This window comes from Uranotaenia lowii, chromosome 3 (genome assembly GCF_029784155.1).
Source record: "Uranotaenia lowii strain MFRU-FL chromosome 3, ASM2978415v1, whole genome shotgun sequence".
Classification (NCBI taxonomy): domain Eukaryota; kingdom Metazoa; phylum Arthropoda; class Insecta; order Diptera; family Culicidae; genus Uranotaenia; species Uranotaenia lowii.
Window position 1 is genome coordinate 64,698,905 of NC_073693.1, and position 15,816 is coordinate 64,714,720.

General features: G+C 35.7%; 1 protein-coding gene across 1 annotated transcript in view; it reads right to left on the minus strand.

Moving 5' to 3' along the window:
• Positions 1 to 1,070: 1,070 nt before the first annotated feature.
• The window catches only part of LOC129754776 (all trans-polyprenyl-diphosphate synthase PDSS2-like), a 44,248-nt gene continuing 29,502 nt past the window's right edge, over positions 1,071 to 15,816 (minus strand). Inside the window, exons 2-4 of the mRNA XM_055751012.1 lie at positions 12,665 to 12,991; positions 12,198 to 12,607; positions 1,071 to 1,595 (exon numbers count right to left, since the gene is read on the minus strand). Coding sequence (XP_055606987.1) covers positions 1,324 to 1,595; positions 12,198 to 12,607; positions 12,665 to 12,991 — 1,009 coding nt within the window. The 3' untranslated portion in view covers positions 1,071 to 1,323. The remainder of the gene's footprint in view (positions 1,596 to 12,197; positions 12,608 to 12,664; positions 12,992 to 15,816) is intronic.

Consider the following 15,816-nt stretch of genomic DNA (forward strand, 5'->3'; position numbering starts at 1 on the left):
TAAAATTCAAACCCGATCATCTCAGGGTAGGGTGGACCAAATTTCAAAATTCGAGTTGCATTCAAATCCTTTTTTTCATACTTATTAAAATACCTTTGTTTAATTTTGTGCGAAAAATTTGCAAATTTTTGGCCGGCAGTGCATAAAAATGGAAGCCTTTTCTTTATAACACCATCACGTATTAACGAACGGTCGGAATGAAGTGACATTTGGTATCCAAGAGATTTTCGGGTCAGAGATGGTTAATATAAAAGTTTCAAGCATCTCACTTTTTATGGAAGAGAGGCCCCAAATAAATCAATTTAAAATGGTACAGAAGTCAAACAACTTTAATAGATTTTAATAAAAATTGATTCACGAGCACGAAGAAGTGAAGGTCGTGTAGATGAAGTTAAACATTTATAACGATTTATTAATTCAAAGGTAAAACGAAGTTTATAAGCTAAGCTAGCTATTCGATATTCTTTTAAAATCCCTAGTTTATGAAATACGAAAACCATTTTATCAACATCTGCGAATCTATAATGTTCCATGCGAGAAGAACATTAAAGATTCGCAGATGAAAGTTTTATCAAAGCATATCGAAATAAGTTCAAAATGGAGGAGAAGGGAAAGTGTGCGGGACTTACACAACCTACAACCCCCTCCCTCCCCCACCCACTCTACTCTTTCAAACTGACCGAATGGGTCGAAAGTTTGGCCGAGCTCTAGGGCCGTGCCTGATCAGAATTGATAAGAATTACTTTTACAATCAGATTTGAAATAAAGAATAGGATTTGAATAAGAAATGAGAAAAGTGTTTTCTGTTTAGTTTAGTGGATTGGGCTTTCTTCTGATTAGTTACTTATTGATCCGATCAAAATGCTGTTTTAAGTCATAATTTGTTTTGATCTAAATGCTTGTTGTAGTCATACTTACTTTTTTCATGAGATCTATTAGGACATCTAGGAAAATCGAAGCATATGAATCTTTGCTGTAACAGTTGTTGTTTGATTAAATTACGTTTTTCAGTATTTTCTAGTTGAAAACAAAAAAATTAAAAAAGAAATGGTTTATTGTACGTCCATAATACATGTAAGTATAAAATTTCTTAAAATAAACATATCTTTTAACAAATCTCCAATTAAAACTCTACAGATGAATACATAAAATAATATAAGTTTAATACAAAAGCAAAATTTAGCTCTTAATAAATAACACAACTGCTATGTTAGTGATGAAGAAAAAAACACAATTTATAAAACAATTTAAAGTAAAAATATGATTATGTTCATTTTATACATATTTTTTTCATTAAGTCAATATAATTTCACAACACATCAATCAGAGCTGCTGCATGGCCATGATGATGTTGAGCAGTGCCGTTTGTGCATCCGAGGACGGAAACCGGGTCAGGACATTCATCGCAGCCATACTGTGCTTCTTCTGGAGATTTCGGGTCCTCTCCAGGCCGGGGCCTCGAATCACCTCGTTATGCAGAGCCACATAATCCACATCCTCAACCGAGGTGCGTCCCTTCTCGATGATGCCGTAGATCTCCGGATCATACTCCAGATGGAACAGCACCGGGGCCGAGACCAAACTGAACTGGGCTCCTGAAAAGGGGGTTATCAGGTTATTAAGGATAATACATTGTTTGGAGTTTAGAAAGCTCATAAAACATTACCCTGAACTAGTCCACAACAAAGATAAAGTTTGAGGAGAAAATTTAAATAAAAAATACCCCACGCATCAAATTTGAATTATGCTATCTATGATTATTTTCTAACATTGAAATTTTATTATAAAATTTTAGATTTCCCATTTGTTATTGGTGGTGGTTTTGAAAATTAAAATTCGTGGGAGTGGCATTTACAAAAGAGCTATAGAGAGTAGTCCAAGTCCTGCTTTACTCTGGCATACGAGGAGAACATGCTACTCGGGAACGAGGAGTTGGTTTCCTGTTAAGCCCGCAGGCCTACGCGGCCCTCATTAGATGGGAACCGATAAACGAAAGAATAATCGTAGCCAGATTTAGAACACGGGTTAGAAACCTTACAATGGTCCAGTGTTATGCGCCAACTGACGTTGCCGATTTGCAGGAGAAAGAGCAGTTTTACAGTCAACTGAACAGCGTGGTAGAGAGGATTCCGAAGGGTGACATTCATCTGCATCAGCCGAAAATGGAGAAGGAGCCTTCTTGATGTCCGCAACAAGCGAAGCGCAGACATTGCATGTGACCATCACCTCGTCCTTGGCGAGATACGACTGAGAGTTGCGCGTGTCCAACGTCGCGAGGAGAAAGTCGGGGGTCGATACGACGTCCGCCGGTTGGAGAATCCAGAGGTGAAAAGGGCATACGTTGAACAGCTAGAATCCCGAGCCTCGGAGCTGCCGACAGACGGAACAGTCGAAGAACAGTGGTGTGGAATCAAGAATGCCTTTATCACGACGAGCCATGGTACTCTCGGTAAAGTTTGTGGAAGAAGAAGTGAATGGATGTCGGATGAAACTTGGAGGATGGTCGATGATCGGAGAAAGGAGTCGGAATTGAGCAGGCATGTACCGGGTCAGCCAAAGCAGCCGCCCGCTTACGATATGCGGAGCTGGAAAAGGCAGTTAAACGAGCTTGTAGACGAGACAAGAGAGCCTGGACAAACTCCCTAGCCGAAGAGGGGGAAAGAGCCGCCGCCAATGGAGATATCCGATTACTTTATGACATTTCTCGCCGCCTCAGTGGTGCAAGGACTAATGCAAGAATGCCGCTGAAAGACCGAGCAGGTCAGTTATTGACCGATCGAACAGATCAGCTCAAACGATGGACTGAGCACTTCGAACAACTCTTCCGAGTCACGAATAGCGATGGCCAACAGAATCCGCAGCTTGAAGCGCCAACAGTAAGTCGCATAAATGGCGTCAACTCGGAAACGCCCTCGCTGGCTGAAATAGAAGCGGCAATCAAAAACATGAAATCCAACAAAGCACCTGGGATCGATTGCATCCCTGCTGAAATGCTGAAAGCCGACCCTGCCCTGTCAGCACAAATGTTGCACCGTCTTTTCGCTGACATCTGGGATACTGCAACATTCCCGGCCGACTGGATGCAGGGTATCCTCGTAAAGGTCCCGAAGAAAGGAGACCTGACAGAATGCGGTAACTGGCGAGGCATAACGTTGATCTGTACAACCCTCAAAGTACTCTGCAAAGTGATCCTGAACATGATCCAGGAGAAAATCGACGCTACACTCCGACGGCAACAAGCTGGATTCCGATCCGGACGATCATGTGTGGACCACATCACAACGCTACGAATCATACTGGAACAAATCAACGAATTCCAGGACTCTCTTCTGCTGGTGTTCGTTGATTTCGAAAAAGCATTCGACCGACTTAACCATGAAAACATCTGGGCGGCTCTAAGGCGAAGAGGAGTACCAGAGAAACTAGTCCATCTCATCGAAGCACAATACGAGGCTTTTTCGTGCAAGGTCTTGCACGATGGTGTCTTGTCCGAACCAATCCCGGTAACTGCTGGAGTGAGACAAGGATGTATCTTATCACCGCTACTTTTCCTCATCGTAATGGATGAGATTCTGACTGGATCGATTGACTGTGCACCGAACCGAGGATTGCCGTGGAATCCTTTAACAATGGAGCAACTGAACGACCTTGACCTGGCTGACGATATTGTTTTGCTCGCCCAAACACAACCGTACATGCAGAGCAAACTCGACGACCTCACCGAAAGTTCCAAGGCAGCAGGTCTCAAAGTCAATGTCGGAAAGACCAAGTCGATGGAGATCAACACAGGAAATCCTTCCAGTTTCATGGTAGCTGGGCAACAAGTTGAGAAAGTGGAGTGCTTCCAGTATCTTGGTAGCCAGATAACGCCTGATGGTGGTACCAGGAAAGACATCGAAACCCGGATCAGAAAGGCCCGATTTGCGTTTGCGAGTCTCCGAAACATCTGGCGGTCACGCCAGATCTCTCTACGAACAAAAATCCGAATCTTCAACTCAAACGTCAAATCCGTATTGCTGTACGGGTGCGAAACTTGGTGCACATATGCGGTGACGACGCGAAAACTGCAAGTATTTGTAAACCGCTGCCTGCGGAACATCATCCGCGCTTGGTGGCCTGGCAACTGGATCTCGAATGAGGAACTACATCGCCGGTGTCATCAAAGGGCGCTAGAAATCGAGATTCGGGAACGTAAGTGGAGATGGATTGGGCACACGCTGCGAAAAGATGAAAACGAGATTTGCAGAGAGGCGCTTGACTGGAATCCAGAAGGTCATCGAAGAAGAGGCAGGCCCAGAAACTCGTGGCGGCGAAGCCTAGCCGCTGAAATCCGAACTGTCGACGAGAATCTTGACTGGGACCAGGTGAAGACGCTGGCTCCGGATCGTCAACAGTGGAGGTCTTTTACCACGGCCCTATGCACCGGAGGATCGGCGCGGGATCATTAAGTAAGTAAGTAAGTATAGAGAGTAATTTTCATTATTTTTTATATAAAGATAATCTAATAAAATCAAACTATGTTTGAAATAGCTTTCAAAATTGTATATGCAAAACAAAATTCTCACAAACTTACGAAAAAGGATTTTAGCTAAGATTAACACATTTGCCAAAAGTGTTTCCGGATCATAACCATTACCCCATACCTACAAGCAAAATAGTTTTGCTAGGTCGCAGAGGTGACCTCGATCCGCTCATTTTCCAATCTATCTACTAGGACGTGGCCGGCGTCACGATGACAAAATAAACATCATAAAACAAAATGAAGAAGTTAATCAAACTTCACTATTATTTAGAATAACAGCCTTTTATATCAACACTAAGCCTTTTATATGTAAAATGAGTTATCTCATTATTTTAAACTATTTCAACCATATGAAAATGAAAGATGACTTTAAACATGTTGATCATCTTTTGATTTTAAATCTAGCATGTGTACCGAACTTGATAAAAATATTTTTTTTTAAATATTGTTCTAGTTGGAAGAATATATATATGTATAATAAGTCAAATCATTATACCAACACTTGATTACCAATACAATTAAAAAAATAATTATTTCAAAACTCGTATTTGTTACTACCAATATTGATCCAAATTAGGTACTAATATTTGTTTTCTTAGCATTGTCATTTTTATTATTGTTTTTTTTTATAAGAGGCCCCTTTGCAAAAATTTAAAGACTCTTTTTATATATTACTAGCAGATCCCATACCAACTCCGTTTCGCTTTCAACTTGGAATGAATAGTTTGTATGAAAGTCAACTGCCAAGCATTTTCCAGATGCACTTCCGAATTCATTGTTAAGTAATAATTGCAAAAATATTGGTAGATAACTTTTTCTGTCATCTGCTACTACATTTGAAATCAGGAACCAATTGACTGTGTCAAAAAACCCTCGTGTATAAATTTCGATTCGATCGTTGCATAACAACGCGATTATTGGCAAATAATCTTTGATATCTGAAATCGATAGCCCTTCCCTCAAAACTGCCGTATGAAAATTTTCAAAGCAATCCATTGCATAATAACGTCAATATTAGCTTAGCTTAGCTTGAATGACTACTCACATCCACCATTAATCATTGAGCCAGAAATGCTATATATTTTATAAAATCAAACATGCTTAATCGACTGTTAGAATTTATATAAATTAAGGGAGAAAAATAAGTCATATAGATTAAATCTGTTTCAGAATCTAACATTTCGAACTCCATGATCGCTGGCGTGGCTCAGTAGAACGAGTTCCACATCGCCAATGGTTGCTACTGCGTGATTGACCTAGGCAACCAACTTTGTTCAAAGGTCAAAAGAATGGTATCTGGATTGACAGCACATTCACAATGCCCAAAACTGATGCTTTCTCTTTCAACATCAATAACGGCGCCGGCCACGTCCTAGTAGTCAATAGATAGAATTGAAAAGAGAGAAAGGATCGACAGAATAAATCATGCTTTAGGTTAAGGGATATGATCATGGAGACACTTTTGACTGTGTTGGTATCTTATCTTATAATGTTCTTCTACTGTTAGTCTATAAATCAATTAAAATGAATCTGAGCTATGTTATTGAAGTGAAAACTGTCCTACTTTTAACCAAATGAAATCTCTAAAGAGGGATTTTTTTTCTAAAAGCATTGATCTTTTTTTTAAACTTTAGTCAAGATTGAAAACTAACTTTTGTTGGTTAATTTTTATGCTCCATTTAAAATTAAAATGCAAATCCATTTAATAATTTTTAATTTTTTTCTCTATTCGGCAATCACAAGACTTGTTTGACTTTGCTAAACTAAGACCAAAAGATAATTAGAAATGAAATAATTTAACCAATTTTTGTTTTGCCCATTCTTAAGTCTAAAGAATCTTTATCTCATTTTAAAAAAATTCTTTATAAAAAATTTGAATTGAGTAAATAAAAACTGAAAAAAGGAGGGTGAATAAAAACCTAGAAAAATGACAAAATGACAAAAAACATGGACTAGATGTCTTATAATTTGGCCTCCCTGAATCCTAATACGACCGATGTTACGTTTGACGATACAAGTGGAGAGTTTTCAATCAAATGGGCTTGTTGATGATTTTTGAATGAGCTTAGATCACCTTAAATTCCAATTCCTAAATGCCTCCGAAGACTGGAACGAAAGCAAAACTGTTGACCTACTCATAGAAACAAACATGAAATCATATGGAGGAATCTTTAACTAAAAATACGTTCAATCGATAGTAAACAAGACAGTAAAATAAAGTTAACGTAAGTGCTATACTTTTCACAATAAAAAAAAAAATGTCTAAAATATCTCGACGAACTTATTGATGTTTTACGACGAAAGTGTTGATGAGCTTTCGCAAATTACACATACGCCAGAACCCCTTGTTTTTCAAAATTGAAATTGGCTTCGATTTCCAAAAGCTCGCCTCTTCGTGTTAACAGTCTGAACTGGTAGCTTCTGATGAATGTTTTGGATAATAAAATTGTACTTAGCTGCCTGATTTACTCCGCTCATCCTCGTATCAAACACGGCTTCGTTGCAGCTGATGGTTGGTTGAGGGGGGTCTCGAGATTAACTTTTTTTGAAAAAGATTCACAATCCACTTTTTTTTTTAAATAATAATATTTTTTTTAATTTGTTTGCCAATATTTTGTGCTAATTATATTATTTTTTCGTTATATATGTCTTATTTCTCTCATAATTTTGTTAATTTTTTTCCACATTTTCGTCAAACTTTAGTAAAAGTTTTGTCATATTTTTATCACATTTGTCATATTTTTTTATATAGTTGTGTCGAAAGTTAATAAATCATTGTTTTGTAAAAGTTTTGTCATATTTCTCAGATTTTTGTAATTTTTTGTCATATTTGTATTTTTGACAAATGTGTTCGAAAAATTATATAATTGTGACAAATGTGGTGAAAACATGACATTATTATGACAAAATCTGACGAATATGACAAACATTTTACAAAACAATGACAACAATCTGACAATTATGACAAAATTATGGAAAAAATATGACAAAAAATTGACAATAAAATGACAAAACATGACAAAAATCTGACAAATAAGGCGAAAAATTGACAAATGTGGTAAAACTATGACCAAAATATGACATAAATTAAACAACAAAATAACTGTAATTCGATAAACCTTTGTCAAAAAAATGAAAAGTGTAATAAAAATAAGACATTAATCTGACAGATACCACATTTATAATATTTTTATCACTTTGTCATATTTTTACATAGTTTTACATAGTTGAATTATTGTCATTTCACTGTCCTATTTTTGATATATTTTAATCATAAATTTTTTTATATTTGTCAGATTTTGGTCCTAATTTTATCATATTTTTCCACAATTTAATGTTATTATTTTGTTCTGTTTTGTCATTTTTTTGTCATAATTTCTCAACATTTATCATTTTTTTGCCATAACTCTGTAATTTTGGTAAAAACTTTGTACTATTTTTATCACATTTGTCATATTTCTGATAAAGTTGTGTCGATTTTATACATTCTATTGTAAAATTTGTGTCATATTTCTCAGATTTTTGTAATTTTTTGTCATAATTTTGTCATACTTTCATTTTCGACAAATGTGATTGAAAAATGACAAAATTATGTCAAATGTGGTGAAAACATGACAAAATTATAACAATAGTATGACCAATATCTGACAAATATGACAAAACTTTTACAGTAAAAAATGTCAACAATTCGACAATAATGACAAAATTTATGGCATAAATACGACAAAAAATTGACTAGAAAACGACAAAGCATGACAATAATTTGACAAATGTGATGAAAATATGACAAAAATTTGACTTAAATTTAACAAAAAAATGGCAATTATTCGATAAATCTTTGTCAAAAAATGACAAGTGTGATAAAAATAAACTTATATCTGAAAGATACCATATTGGTAATATTTTTTCCATTTTGTCATATTTTTACATAGTTTGACATAGTTGGATTTTTTGTCATTTGATTGTCAAATATTTTTCATATTTTAATCATAATTATGTCATATTTGTAAGATTTTTGTCATATTTTTACCACAATTTTATGTAATAATTTTGTCATTTTTTTCATACTTTTTTCAATATTTGTCATATTTTTGTAATTTGATTGCCAATATTTTGTCATAATTATTTCATTTTTGTCATATTTTTGTCATAATTTGGAAATTTTTTACCACATCAGTCATATTTTCGCCACAGTTCTGTCATTTTTGTCAATTTATGCTAAAAATGTCATATTTTTATCACATTAGACATATTTTTGATATGGTTGTGTTAAATTTATTTCATTAAATTGTAAAATTTTTGTAAAATTTTTCAGATTTTTGTAAAACTTCTCAAATTTTTGTAAATTTTCTTAGATTTTTGTAAAATTTCTCAGATTTTTGTAATTTTGTGTCATACTTTCAGGGCGGAATCGAGCAATCGGAGGGGCATGTTTTCTGGGGGGGAGGTACCGGGGGAGGTTTTTTTTTCAAATGTTATTCATTACGTGCAAACATAGCGGAAAAGTTAATAACTTATCAAAAATAAAAAATATGATAACTAAATTTTCTGCTTTATAATAATTCAAGGATAAAAAATTAAAATCAGGTTTTATTTAGAATCACACTTCAGTGTATCAAATCAAAATCATGAATTCAATCAAAGTTCTGATAAACAAAATCCAAATGAAATTCAAGTTCAAAATTGAAAGCCGGATTTATAACCAGATCCAAAGCAGGAATTGTTAAAATTATTCTTCAGATTCCATAACCCAGCATATTTTATTTCAATTATTAATTTTTAAAACACAAAAAAAATCATTATCCTATTGTTTAAAAAAAATTAAAAATGTAAAGCGGATTACTATTATCAATTAGGCCCTTCTTTTGTCACTTGTTGTTGACGAGGGGGGGACAAACAAAATCCAAATATTCGATAAATTGGTAAAAATTGGACAAAAACTTGCATGAAATTAACTTGCATACAACCTACATCGCACCCCATCGAAAAGTCGTGTTATTTGTATCGAAAATATGGAAAAATCTCGAATACAAAAGCTTTCTCAAAATTAAGCTCCAAAAAATAAAACTTCTCCCATTGCATAGTAGCGTCAATATTGCATAAAAACAGTGAATAATTATCAAATTAATATGGACGACACTTTTCGTCAACCCCTGGCAAAACATTTGAAATCTGAAGTCGATACCCCGTCCCTGAAAACTACTGTGTGAAAATTTTCATCCCTCTCCGATGTATAATAACGTCGATATCCCAAAACAGTTAATAGTTAATTTGGACGACCCCTTCGGCCGACCCCTGACTCAAAATTGGATAATTTAAATAAATTATTCGTCCTTAATAAATCCTATTTATGTGTAAATTTTCATATGAATCCGATGCATAACAACGTCAATATAAAAAATATTGAAAAGTTAATATGAACGATCCCTTTTGCCGGCCACTTACACAAATTTGATACCTGAAATCGATTGCCCGTCCCTAAAAAATCTCGTATACCAATTTTTATCTGAATCCGATGTTTTATAACTTCAATATTACAATAACCGTGAAATGTTCATATGGACGACCCTTTTTGCCGACTCCTGACCCAAAATTTGATAGCTACAATCAATTGCCCATCTCTCAAAACCCCCTTGTGCAAATTTTTAATCACAATCCGATAAAACATAACGTCAATATAGCGAAACCAATATTTGTCTTGTATGGATGACCCCCTTCAGAAGGGGTCATCCAAAAATCGGAAAACATTTTTCATCATTCCTGATCCTGATGAGCATCCATGCCAAATTTTAGTTTTCTTTCTCAAAACGGCTGAGCCTATAGTGGACAAATAAACAAACCCACAGAAATTGCTTTTCATATATAAAGACAATTATCAGTTTTAAGGTGATGAGATGTTATCACCTCAAAACTTATAAATATACCAAATTTTACAAAAATCATTTAATCAACAATTTATTTTCGAGATTTGTCAAATATTACAATACAATACAATGGAAGCCTACATTTTCAAAATATGGAGGAGACTTCCTTTACTATTCTCGAATCAATTTTCAGCCCCTAAAAACTCCCAGGTACGAAATTTCACGTTTATCAGTTCAGCCGTTTCCGAGTTTATAAGAAACAGATCGACAGACACACAAACTTTCAGAATGAATGTTTATCATTTTTTTTAAGCAAGCACCGAAAAATTAGGATAAAAGGTCGGGATTCGAAAAGTAGTTATTAAAAAAAGTATATCAAAATATCTCGGAGTTACAGTTAAATAAAACAAAATTAAGACGATGCCAAACACTGAACTTGGCTGGATATCTAAATTAGAGTTACCAGCTCCCGCAACACCAAAAAGAGTACCTTGCGATCATTTACCCAAAAAATCAGGAGAAACGATATAACTTCAGTTTTCTGAGCTCCCAGCCATCAGTATTCTGAAGAAGCCCCTACTACCTCGAATAAGCGGGGTTCTTTTAGAGATGAATCATCCCAGAGGATGAAAATCCCGTACAAAATAAAAAAAAACGAGGTTCTATTGTAATTGGAAACCGACATACCTATTTCCATTAAATCAAATTCTGTCAATTTGTTGAGGTTATGCAAAAATTGGATTATTCGAAGAGATAGCATTATTTAGATGTTATGCTGACGAACCACATGAAAACATTTAAAAAATCCATTTCCAAAAAGCTTTTTTTATTGACGCGTACATTTACTTTACAACCATTATTTGCAATTAGACACGAATGCCATAACGCTGGTAAAGCGTCAAAAATAAAACCTAAATAAAATTTAAGATTTGTGCGCATTTAAGCATATTACCTAAATTGTGTACATATTGATAATTGTTTGCATACTCAAAGGCGCGTATCGACATGCTTTTTAGTCGTAATAAACGACTAAAATGCATGTTAATGAATACAAGATGTTAAAGTAATTAGTTGTAAGTCGTATTCCTTTCGTAGTTTTAGCATAAGATGTGAAACAATCTCATAAAATTGAAGAAGTACGTAGGTTTTTCAGATCAAATGTCTTTCAACATATAAATAGGGTACATTTGGTAAAATTTCACAAAAAGAAGAGTACGCCCTTTTCTCGACTGAAAAAGAGTACATGTACTCTTAAAAGAGTACGTATGGTAACCCTAATCTAAATACGGCAAACGCATCATTTCTCATCAAAACTGACAACCCGTGCAGTATATGAGAACGCAATCTTGCCGTGCTTAAAAATGTTCAAATGTGAGTCCAACTACCGTAAGATGAAATGATGGGAATAGAAATAGACCACGAAAATTACGACGATCACGTGGGAGAACAATTCCCTTTCTTCCCGATAGACTTCGTACTCGATCAGTATAACTTTCATACGCCAGGTTGTCTCCTGTAGTAGAATGTTAATACATGGGCCCCTGAGAGGCGCAAGATGTGGGTTAATGTCCTACCGGGGGACAAGGCGAATTTTTCGCATGCTTTTCAACATTAATTTTCATCTTATCCACTCCCTGAAATACATTTCTCTACAAAAAAAAAGTATCGCTGACTGAATGTTTGAGTTAAGACCCATCTCTGGATTGCAGTATGAAAATAAAATTCTACTATGAGAAAATCAACGAAATAAAATTTGTGAAAGTCGTTCTACTGGGTGGCAAGTCATGCCATTTGCTTTGAATGATAATTACCTAGCGGAAGCTCGTTGTGCAAAAATGGTTGCAGCTCGATCGACGCCTGCCAGGCTAGGGACATGTGCTTGCCGAACAGGTATCCTTGTTTCTGCAGTTCCTCCGGATGTCCGGCCAGCATCAGCGCCCCATGGCAACTTTTGCCCAGCAGACTTCCTCCTCCTAGCACGTGTCGCAGGGACCATTCCTTCTCCGGATGACCCATAACTCCATCGAGTCGCAGCGGTTCCTTGTTGTTTTGCACATCGCCGAAATCCAACTCTTCCAGGGTACATTCTGGCGTTGAAGTTCCCGGTGGAGTGGTTGGTTTTGAAGGAAGTGGAATATTCTGATCATCGGTGTCTCCAATGAAGGCCGACTCGGCCAAATCTCTATAGGCCGACGTCATCAGCATGTTTAAATCTTGATTCCTAAAACGTAAGTCTATTAGATCATCACGAAGAAAAAACACCAAAATTAAACCAAACCTCAGCGTAGCAATTTGCTTGGAAGCATGGGCCAGCAAGTAGTCACCCCCCAGCAGAGCAATTTTGTTTCCGAAAATCATGTCGCTATCGCCGCTCAGATTGTTCCCAGCATTGTCCATCGACTGCAGATTGATGATGCCATTGTGGATCAGCTGGGAGCTGCGAATCATTTCTGTGACCTCGGCAAGGGCGCGCTGCGAGTGGAGCACCCCGACGCTGCTGTCATGGTCCGTTTCCGGAACCGAGGCGGTATGGCCCGCTGCCTTCGAAACCAGCAAAATGATCAGACCCCAGGCCTGCTGGCTCTTATCGTTGTAGATCAGAGATCTGCGGAGATAAGGGAAAAAAATAAATTAGTCGTATGACAAAAATTTCAGAACGACCAAAATGAAAGATTGAAATGGAAACAATTAAAAAAATTAATAAAACGACAGAAATGAAAACAGTAGCGAGAATTGAAGTTGATTTTCCATCAACATTTTCTCGCTCAACCTCTGGCAAAAACCATCAAGTAATTTCATGTAAATACATACAGTAGCACTGTCTTCCAACTAACCAATTAACGTTCCAATAAATCTGTACAATGACTGAAAAAAACCCGATTTTTTTTTCTTTATTATAGAGACTTTCAGCCTCGGGCTGGTTCGTCTCTTAGCCCGATTTAATACACTTGACACTTCAAATTGAATAAATCGACACAAGTGACAAAATTTGTAAATTTTTGACAATGGAGCCAATTTTGTTATTTTTGTCAACTTTGTAAATTTTGACAATTTTGTTATCTTTTGCATTTTTGCAAACTTTGTATTTTTTAAATGTTTTGGTACTTTTTGACAATTTTTTCAATTTTTAATTTTTTTCCTTTTCGATGATTTTTGTCAATTTTGTATTTTTTTGTTATTTTTGTTTTTTTTATTATTTTTATCCTTTTTAATATTTTTATCATTTTTTACATCCAATTTGATCAATTTATCTAATTTGTCAATTTAGTCAATTTGATCCATTTTGAATTTTTTTTTTCAATTCTGCCAAAATCCTCAATTTTTTCAATTTGGTAGGTTTTAATCATTTTTTTAAATTAATCAATTTTGTAATTTTTGTCATTCATGTTATTGCTGTCATCATTTTGATTTTTTTTTCAATTTTGTAAAAACTTTGTCAATTTTTTTCAATGTTAAATTTTGTCAATTTTTTTAAACTTAATTTTTTTTAATTTTTTAAATTTTATCAATTCAGTCTGTTTTGTTAATTTTCTCGAACTCTTCCAGGAAGCGTCAAAGAGGAATGCATTATCAAAGGCAAGAGCAAAGTGCAATTGTAAACAGAACGAATTAAATCACTGCGACTTGAGTACTCTAAGCGATTTCTGTCTAGGTCGAAAAAGAAGGAGCTGATCGTCGTGTTCTCAGGCGAGAAACTTTTTCCGATTGAGCCGGTGTCCTATTAGCGTACCGATCTGTTTTCACTCCTGAAGGCTAAGCATATTTCAGAAAATCTTAGCGCAGATTCTTTAAGCTGGTGCTACGAAAAGAAATGTGTTTGATTCGCCCTCCGCTAGAAAGACGGAATGGCACGGGAGCACATATTTTGAAGCCTGCCGCTATGAACCAAATGGTTTCTGATTTACCCCTGGAAAAAGACGGGTTGGCTTAGAAATTGCAAATTTTTAAGGCTGCTACTGATTGTTTGTTTTGATATCGCTTTCCGGTGGATAAAGACAGAATTTGCTTAGAAAGCGCAGAATTTTAAGGCTGCTGCTGCTGATGATTGTTTCAATTTTTTCATTTGGCCTTCCGGTACATAAAGACGGAATTGGCTTTGGAAGCGCAGATTTTTCAGGCTGCTTCTGTTGATTGTTTGTTTTGATTTGTCCTTCCGCTGGAGAAAGAATTGGCTTAGGAATGGCAGAATTTAATGCTGCTGCTGCTGATCGATTATTTTAATTTGGCCTTACGGTGGATACAGACGGAATTGGCTTAAGATGCGCATATCTTTGTGGCACGGCAGTGGAATTCGCTAAGGAAGCGCATATTTTTCAGGCTGCTTCTGCTGATTGTTTATTTTCATTGGCAGGCTTCCGAAAAGTACTGGCGAACGCCAGTATTCTTGCGAACGTCGCACGTGCACCTCGATGAAAGCTTTCCGAATATTTCTTCCCCGACAGTCAAGGCCGGATTAAAGGGGGGCAAAAGGGGCAATTGCCCCGGGCCCCCCGGCTCAGGGGCCCCCCAAGGGAAAAAAAAGTTTAACATTACTTTAATCATACTACTACAAATCCATGAAAAGAAATCAAAACTAGGAAATCTGAATGAAAACTTCAAATATAAAAACCAAAGAGCCCCCGTAAAATAATATCTAGAATAGTTTTTGTCTTAAAAAAAAAAAAAAAAAGTTAAGGGGGCTCCCTAGAGTAAGCAGTGAAGGAGCTCTTCCACATTTTGCGAGCTGAGAATATCAAAATCTTCTGGACGAAACCGAATTCAAAAAAAATTAAGAAGAATATGAGGCAAAACACATCAAATTTATTTTATCGAAACATGTCAGTTACGATATTCTGTACAGAACAGGTACAATAATGAAAAAAGATTACCTCATTTTCATAACATTCAAACGTCTTGCACTACAATAATGTTTGTTGTTACGTTAATTTTCCAGGTAATGGTTTACTGCACTTAAATAGCAGCTTATTTCGCTTTTTGATAAACATTTCAGAATATTACCCGGGCAGTATCCAGGTTAATACCGCGTATTTTAATAACTTTTCACCTTTTAATGATTATTATTGAAATTTTCATTGGTTTATAAATTCTAAACCCTTTTACCCCTCCCTATTTTTGAAAGTATGTAAAATCTTAAAAAAAAAACATGATTGGCTTAAATTGGACCAATCGACAGTACATGGTTTCTTAATTGAATTTCCATCCCAATTTCGGTCTTGGACTTGAAATTTGTATTGAAGCATTTTTAACTGATTTAACAAAAATTTCATCATCTACTGAAGTGAATACCCTGAATTCAGTATATCATTTTCCAAATGATCACTTTAAAATTATCATGAAAACGATCTGATAGCTGAGTTGCTAGTATCATTGAGTGATTTTCTTAATATGAATATTTATATCATCTTGATGTTATCTTTTTCCAGATTTAAT